Here is a 9,108-nt window from a genome sequence, read left to right on the forward strand (position 1 = left end):
TTCTTAATTGGGTAGGAGCAAAACAGTTATCTCTAAACTGTATTCATGAACATACCACCAGAGAACGCCTTTTGTAAAGGATACCAAAGAGGGTCAGACTGTTGGAATATGGTCCAAGGAAACCAGGCGGCAGGGGGGAAGAAACAGAAAAAGAGGGTATGTTGGTACAAACCTTTCAAAGAGCCCCCAAAAAACATGAAATGCAGCAGCCGTATAACATTGTGTGTGAAGAGAACTATTTCTCTTCCATTGGACAAAGAGAGTTGGTGGATTCTGAGAACAAAGGTTATTCTGAATGAATGTTTGCATCTGATTGCTACGATATGATGATTAAAATTACATTTGTGAGCTCCTTCAGTGATTTAACCGATTAAGATTGTGAATAACTGAGCCAGACAGATCAGAAAGGTCCCACTTTGGCCTTCAATCTATCTGCTTTAACTGTTCACAGGCAGGGTGATGGTGAAGTTGGCTTTGGTGCCCTGGCTTAAGGAAGGAGAATTAGCCAGGATTTCCCCTTCTTGACCCACGTGTAGTGATCCCTTGCTGCAAATACAGATAAATATGTGGACATTGGGTGTGGAAACGATTGGGTCACAGTGTGATTATCTTGCAGTATTACATTCATTCCCATACATGAAGAACATGTTCTTACCAGAATAAAACAATATGATTTTCTGGTTATATTGCCACTTTTGGTCCAGATGACTTTACCATGATAGCAAATTGTTTTTAATTTGTTTTGTCTGTAATGCTTTTGTCATGGTGATGCGTAACTATGAGTAATGTGGGATATTGAGGCAATTCTTACATAATACAGGGTGAAGTGTACCACTTACATTCTTTCTGTAGGCCCTACCACCGGAGCAGAGAGCAGTGCATGCTGATACCTACAGGCGGATTGGGCACTTGTGAAGGCTTTCGTTGTAAACAGCTTTTTATCATAAGTAGAAATTCTTCTCAGAAAAAAAAAGAATATTTACACTTCCTTATGTTTTGGATAAAAATATATGGTGTTATAAATTATTCTTATTTATTAAGTATTTGATGTAGAAATGTGATTTTTTTTTAAGAAGACCTATTATTACAAAAGTGCCAAGCGTAACATATTTGTTGAATTTTATTTAAAATATTTAATTTTTCTAGTGTTGTAGATATCCATCACAATTGTCAATTATGTATTTAAGTTTCAAACTTCCACATCAAATGAATTTGTTTTATTTCATGTCTTCTGGTATAATCTTCCTACTCTTAATTGCAGCCTTAAGTTACAGGCTATGAGTTATAATGGACGATGTCAGAAGTTTCCTGCAGCTTGGAGAATGTTAATAGTCCTGATTTTTTTTTATTACCTCTGAGAAAATTGATGCATATATGTTAGTCTCTTATTTTGCAAATATTTTCCTTTCTGTACCTACTCAGTTGCTTTATGCTTAGTACCAATAAATCTGTTTCTTACACTTTTTTGCATCTTCTGTCTAAATTAAAAATACTTTTCTTTCTAGTAATTTAGTGTCCTGATTGATATGGATACCTCCCCTTTGTTATACATTTTTTATTTTTGCAATAAATCTGTGATTTTAATTTGTGTCTGTTTTTTATATAACTTAGTATTTGCTTTATAGTTCGTGGAAAATACTAAATTTAATAAGACAATGCAAATCATTTGAAATTAAACATTGTATGCAGTTTTTCATTGGTTCAAATTTCCCAATTCAACATTGTCTTTGTCTCGACTATTGTAGACACTTAACCACAGTAAATTTATTTCTACTGCTGTGGTGATGGCGTCATTATCCTCTTTCTTGGTCAGAGTAGCTTCAGGTGTTTATTTTTTTTCTTAAATTTCATAAATCTTTATATTATTTACACCTTCATAGAATCATAAAACCCCAACAGTGCAGAAGGAGGCCATTCGGCCAATTGAGTCTGCACCAACTCACCAACAAAATCATATTACCCGGCCCAACCCTCGCCATATCCCCGAAACCCTATGCATTTACCAAAGCTTCCCCCCCAAGCCACATCTTGATTTGATTTATTATTGTTACATGTATTGAGATACAGTGAAAAGCATTGATTCTTGCGCGCTATACAAACAAAACATACCATTTATAGAGTACATAGGGGAGAAAGACAGGAGAGAGTGCAGAATAAAGTGTTACAATCATAGGTAGGGTGTAGAGAAAGATCAGCTTAATATATGGTAGGTCCATTCAAAAGTCTGATGGCAGCAAAGAAGAAGCTATTCTTGAATCGGGTGGTACTTGATCTCAAACTTATGTATTTTTTTCCCCAATGGAAGAAGGTGGAAGAATATGTCCACACATGTCTTTGGACATTAAGGGGCAATTAGCATGACTAATCCATCTAACCTGCACATCTTTGGACTGTGGGAGAAAACCGGAGCACCCGGAAGAAACACATGCAGACACCGGGAGAATGTGCAGACTCCGTACAGACAGTGACCCAAGGCCGGAATTGAACCCGGGTCCCTGGCGCTGTGAGGCAGCAGTGCTAACCACCGTACCACCATGCCGCTTAATTAATTTGAACTCAGAACTTTCTTTTGATTGACTGTTCAAGCAATTCTAAAATGTTGTTGACCTTACTGGCTGTCCTGCCGTTTGTAACATTAACTGACCAAGCTTCCTCTCACTCCAAATATCATTCATTCAGTAATATCTTTTCACAAAATACACAGTCACTGAAGGCATATTGCTTTCTCTTCATTGTGTTGTTCATGAAGTTCAAACATGTTTTTAAATAATTGTCTAACAAGTAGTAAAAATATTAAATAGATGTCTACTGAAATTCAGTTGACTAAAGTGATATAAATAAACCGAAATTATATAAACCAGTTGTAGATTTTTGTATTTTCTGTGAAATTCCACTTAATTAAATATTTTATCGAGTAGCTTTAGAAATTTTTGCACTCAAATATGTTTTGAGGATTTTTTCACATGATTAGAATGTTGCATTCATTTTTTTTTCTATAATTAGAAGTAAATTCATGGTTATGGTTTTCACCTCATTTTTGATCATCATACAATGTATTTAATATTTTTCTTCTAGGAGTCATATGAACGACTGTTAAAAAAGATGGAAGAAAGGATGCAAGATGTTGAAAATAAGTTGAGGAACATGAAGCTACTTCTTCAAGACAAAGCCATGCAACAGAAAGAACAAGTAAGTTGTGCATGATCATTAGGTTTGTTGCTGTAATGAATGTGCTTAGATGTATCTTAATCTTATCTCAAATCTTAATAATATTTAAAGAAAATGTGATAGATCTCCAGTCATTTTTTAAAAAATCACTGTCCAATCATTGAATCCCCCACTGTCAACATCTTTGGGGTTAACATTGACCAGAAACTCAACTGGACTTGATGCATAAACACAGTGGCTACAAGAGCAGGTCAGAGTCCAGGAATACTGTGGTGAGTAACTCGCCTCCTGACTCCCCAGAGCCTGTTCGCCTCCTGACTCCCCAAAACCTGTCCACCATCTACCAGGTACAAGTCACGGGTGTGATGGAATACTCCCCACTTGCCTAGATGGGGGCAGCTCCAACAACACTCAAGAGGCTTGACACCATCCAGGACAAAGCAGCCTGCATGATTAGCACCACATCCACAAACATCCACTCCCTCCACCACTGACGCTCAGTAGCAGCAGTGTGTACTATCTACAAGATGCACTACAGCAATTCATCAAAATCCTTAAACAGCACCTTCCAAACCCACGACCACTTCCATCTAGAAGGACAAGGGCAACAAATACATTGGAACACCACTCCCTGCAAGTTCCCCTCCAAGCCACTCACCATCCTGACTTGGAAATATATCGTCATTCCTTCGCAGTTGCTGGGTCAAAATCCTGGAATTCCCTCCCTAACAGTAATGTGGGTCAACTCACAGCATGTGGACTGCAGTAATTCAAGAAAGCAGCTCACCACCACCTTGTCAAGGGCAACTAAGTATGGGCAATAAATGCTAGCCAGCCAGCGACGCTTGTGTCTCAAACCCATCAGAGGGCCCTTCCCCAGCTGTATAACCCCCAAGTACCTCTTTCCCCCCCCCCACCCCATGACCATCCTATCTTGGCCCTGCATCCTCCTCACTCCATTCACTGAGCTTGGCCCCAGGAAGAACACAGTAAGAAGTTTAACAACACCAGGTTAAAGTCCAACAGGTTTATTTGGTAGCAAAAGCCACACAAGCTTTCGAAGCTCTAAGCCCCTTCTTCAGGTGAGTGGGAATTCTGTTCACAAACAGAGTTTATAAAGACACAGACTCAATTTACATGAATAATGGTTGGAATGCGAATACTTACAACTAATCAAGTCTTTAAGAAACAAAACAATGGGAGTGGTGAGAGCATCAAGACAGGCTAAAAAGATGTGTATTGTCTCCAGACAAGACTGCCAGTTTCCAGATGCAACTTTACATCTCATCCGCTTCATCCTGGACCACAATATCTTCACCTTCAACAACCAGTTCTTCATCCAGACACACGGAACAGCCATGGGGACCAAATTTGCACCTCAATATGCCAACATCTTCATGCACAAGTTCGAACAAGACTTCTTCACCGCACGGGACCTTCAACCGATGCTATACACTAGATACATCGATGACATTTTCTTCCTTTGGACTCATGGTGAACAATCACTGAAACAACTCTATGATGACATCAACAAGTTCCATCCCACCATCAGGCTCACCATAGACTACTCTCCGGAATTGGTTGCATTCTTGGACACGCGCATCTCCATTAAGGACGGTCACCTCAGCACCTCACTGTACCGCAAGCCCACGGATAACCTCACGATGCTCCACTTCTCCAGCTTCCACCCTAAACACGTTAAAGAAGCCATCCCCTATGGACAAGCCCTCCGTATACACAGGATCTGCTCAGATGAGGAGGATCGCAACAGACACCTCCAGACGCTGAAAGGTGCCCTCATAAGAACAGGATATGGCGCTAGACTCATTGATCAACAGTTCCAACGCGCCACAGCGAAAAACCGCACCGACCTCCTCAGAAGACAAACACGGGACACAGTGGACAGAGTACCCTTCGTTGTCCAGTACTTCCCCGGAGCGGAGAAGCTACGGCATCTCCTCCGGAGCCTTCAACATGTCATTGATGAAGACGAACATCTCGCCAAGGCCATCCCCACACCCCCACTTCTTGCCTTCAAACAACCGCACAACCTCAAACAGACCATTGTCCGCAGCAAACTACCCAGCCTTCAGGAGAACAGTGACCAAGACACCACACAACCCTGCCACAGCAACCTCTGCAAGACGTGCCGGATCATCGACACAGATGCCATCATCTCACGTGAGAACACCATCCACCAGGTACACGGTACATACTCTTGCAACTCGGCCAACGTTGTCTACCTGATACGCTGCAAGAAAGGATGTCCCGAGGCATGGTACATTGGGGAAACTATGCAGACGCTGTGACAACGGATGAATGAACACCGCTCGACAATCACCAGGCAAGACTGTTCTCTTCCTGTTGGGGAGCACTTCAGCGGTCACGGGCATTCGGCCTCTGATATTCGGGTAAGCGTTCTCCAAGGCGGCCTTCGCGACACACGACAGCGCAGAGTCGCTGAGCAGAAACTGATAGCCAAGTTCCGCACACACGCGGACGGCCTCAACCGGGATATTGGGTTCATGTCACACTATTTGTAACGCCCACAGTTGCGTGGACCTGCAGAGTTTCACTGGCTGTCTTGTCTGGAGACAATACACATCTTTTTAGCCTGTCTTGATGCTCTCACCACTCCCATTGTTTTGTTTCTTAAAGACTTGATTAGTTGTAAGTATTCGCATTCCAACCATTATTCATGTAAATTGAGTCTGTGTCTTTATAAACTCTGTTTGTGAACAGAATTCCCACTCACCTGAAGAAGGGGCTTAGAGCTTCGAAAGCTTGTGTGGCTTTTGCTACCAAATAAACCTGTTGGACTTTAACCTGGTGTTGTTAAACTTCTTACTGTGTTTACCCCAGTCCAACGCCGGCATCTCCACCCCAGGAAGAACCGCAGCTCTCTAAGGCATGACCTCCTGTTTCTGAATGGTGGACATCCCATCTCAATTCAGTCAATGTCCACTTGGCCATTTAATCCCTGCCCAGCAACCATTGGTGTTGTGGATGGACTACTCCCTTGACTTTTTAGCCGGGGTTGGGTGGAGTGGGGAGGGGGGGGGGGGGGGGGGGGGTGGGGAGGGGGGGTGGGGGGTGGGGGTGGGGGTGGGGAGGGTGGTGGGGAGGGGGGGGCGGTGTGTGGGGGGAGGTGCAGGGACTATGGTCCCCATTAAATTGGGTCCATAGCATAGGGAAACAATAAAATTAGGCTAAAGTAGTCATATAACTGATTTAATCAAATCAAGAAAAATTTCACAGATGAAACAAGAAAACTCTACAAGACTTCACCGACTTTCCAATGTACATCTCTTTAAGCAAACAACAAAATAATGGAATGGCTTTTATAACTTTATTTACTATTCATTCCCAGTTGTCAAAGAATGCTAAAGCAGATGAAAAAGTCAAGGACTTGTATGTTGAAAATGCTCAACTCCACAAGGCTCTTGAAATGTCTGAACAGAGACAGAAGACAACAGAGAAGAAAAACTACTTGCTTGAAGAAAACATTGTAGGCCTTAATAAAATTCTCAAGGACCTATCAGCACCACCATTGTCTGGGGCCTCAACTCATTATTCATCCTGATGGATTCTATCAATAAAATCGCAAGGTGCAGTGCAAAGAAGCAAAACACTTGAAACACTAGTGCACTTTAAAGACTGAATATTTCTTTTAACAACTGCTTAGTTTTTCCTGGACTCCAGCATTTTGTGGATTTCAGAAAGGAAAACCTAAAAGGTGGCGCTGCGCATGAATTACATAATACTGCCCGAAAACTGCACATCATTGCTCCAAATTACACATTCAGTAATGAGATATGAACTGCTAATTCGCTTCTCGGCCTTTTGGCTAAGATCAAGTGTAGTATGGATAGGATGCTGCGCTTGGTTGAGGTCATTAGGTTACATTTAAGCTTCATTTGAAGCAATTTTTAAAAGCGGTATCTCGGTCTTTTGGCTAAGATGCAAATGAGATCAAGCCTTGGAGGAGGTGAGTCTGCACCTACTCCAATCAGCTTGGCTCATGTAGATCAGGCCCAAGACAGGAGTGGAGGCCCTGTCTTGTCAGCTTGGATTGGAAATGTCTCAACTTGAGACTCTGAATTGGACTTGATTTGATTGAATTGGAAAAGTATAAAAAAAATATGAACTGCTAATTACTTTTTTGAGATCATGGGGCGTTTTTTTAAAAAAAGAACTGCTGTTTATAAGTGGGATATTTGGTTTGCTTAGTTTTTAAACATCCTAGACCAAAGAATACCGTAACTGGGAGAAAAGCCACAGGAAAGAAACTGTTGTGCTGGTGTTGAAAAATATTAAGTGTATTTGTAAATAAGACCAATTTTGGCTTCTGTATTATCCAAAGTATGAATGCTGATAATTTAAATGTAAAGAAAGATTGTACTGTGTATAACGTGTACAGTTTGTATGCCAGAATGTAAATGTGAATCAGTCATGTGTTTGAGAAATAAATGTAAATACTGTTATTTAAGGTTAGACTATGCAGAACAATCTAATCAAATCAATGTGTTTCAAACTCCTGGAAAATCCATTAATATGCAGAATTTTAAGGAGTATCATGCTGCCTAATATTTAATTTTGTACTAAATAAACATTATTTGTATTAGAAAACAAAACTTCAAATTAATGTAACAATACAAGTCGTTTGTATATGGTGTTTACAAGCTATAAATATACATTTTCATCCATGTAGCTCCTCTGAAGAAGAAATCCGTAATATGTAGGACTTGCTATTTAAAGCAATGGTTCTCCCCATAAAATTAACATTGGTTACAATTTATAGAAAATCAAACCTTTTTAATTGCATGAAAACCAAACTTGAAGGTGGATAGAACTTTTCTTTTTCGATCAATTTTGTATTTATTTCAGGAATAACATGGGGGGGGTGTACACAGCCAGTGTTTAAAAACTTATACATTTATTTAAACTCCGAAAAATGAAAATGATAGTGATGAACCAATTTTCCCACTTAGTTTCACTGGTAAGTGTTTAACCCTGTTGAGTAAGGTGGGATAAGCAAAACCTGAATGAAGACAACACAAAATCATCTTTTACTGCTTCCTTCAACAGGGTTTTCACAGATGTTGACATGAAGCTGGAATTTCAAATAGGTTCCGCACTATTTATTTTTCCCTTTTGTTCTGTACCGTTCTTCCTTTAGTAATGTAGAGGAACACATAGGCAGGATCTCTGGAATGCAGAACTTTGAAACTACTTCTCTTGCTGCCTATCAATGCAATTAAATATTTAGGGGGCGGTTCTCCCAAAAAGGTTCAAAGTGCTGCTTTCGCGGGAAAACTGGTGTAAATCACGATTGTTTTTTTCAGTGGGAGTTCATACTCCAGTCTCCCACACTCTGCAGAGGTCACAATCTTGAAGATCAATAAAAACTCCGGGGGGGCCTATTCACGCTGGAGTCTGACAGTTCCGGAACTCTGTGCATGCGCGGTGGCCCAAACTGTCAGCCTGCAGTTTGCTGACCAGCTCGATCGCTGGCCAGCCCGGGATCCCCGCAGGGCTGCACCTCCATCCCCTCCCCTCACTGCCCTATTGCAGCACCCATGAGCATTCCTGGGCCAGCCCTTCTCCCCCCACTAGTGATGATTCCCCCGCCCCCCCCACAGGAGGGAGAACCCCCTCCACCCAGTCTGCCACAATTGCTGGCCTCCTTCCAGTCCCGACCAATCCCCCATGCAGACTGAGAATTCCCCCCCCCCCCCCAATCGCCTCTATGCCCCACCTCTTGGCGATGCCTGGTGGGCAGTACCAAGGTCCCCTAGGCATAGGCAATATGCCCAGGGGCACCACCCCCTGCCGCCCGACCCCTTGGGGGCCACGACTGTCCCCCTTCACTCCCGTGGGGTCGCATGCTAGTTCTCCGAAAGTGGGGAGCTACTCTAAATCCCCCCCAGAGTGAAATTG

General features: G+C 41.9%; 1 protein-coding gene and 1 non-coding gene across 5 annotated transcripts in view; both read left to right on the plus strand.

The window, feature by feature from the left end:
- nin (ninein (GSK3B interacting protein)) overlaps positions 1-7,873 on the plus strand; it is a 163,315-nt gene extending 155,442 nt beyond the window's left edge. For 2 of the 4 annotated variants that reach the window (XM_078233946.1, XM_078233947.1), the window contains exons 28-29: positions 3,076-3,189; positions 6,539-7,793. In XM_078233946.1, coding sequence (XP_078090072.1) covers positions 3,076-3,189; positions 6,539-6,751 — 327 coding nt within the window. In that variant the 3' untranslated portion in view covers positions 6,752-7,793. Of the gene's footprint in view, positions 1-852; positions 1,583-3,075; positions 3,190-6,538 lie in introns of those variants that run through there. The other 2 variants (XM_078233948.1, XM_078233949.1) reach the window with 2 other exon arrangements.
- On the plus strand, positions 6,996-7,184 carry LOC144507433 (U2 spliceosomal RNA). Its single transcript, XR_013500107.1, has one exon. It is a non-coding gene; the product is annotated as a U2 spliceosomal RNA (small nuclear RNA).
- Positions 7,874-9,108: the final 1,235 nt, after the last annotated feature.

The sequence above is a fragment of the Mustelus asterias genome, chromosome 18 (assembly GCF_964213995.1).
Source record: "Mustelus asterias chromosome 18, sMusAst1.hap1.1, whole genome shotgun sequence".
Taxonomy (NCBI): domain Eukaryota; kingdom Metazoa; phylum Chordata; class Chondrichthyes; order Carcharhiniformes; family Triakidae; genus Mustelus; species Mustelus asterias.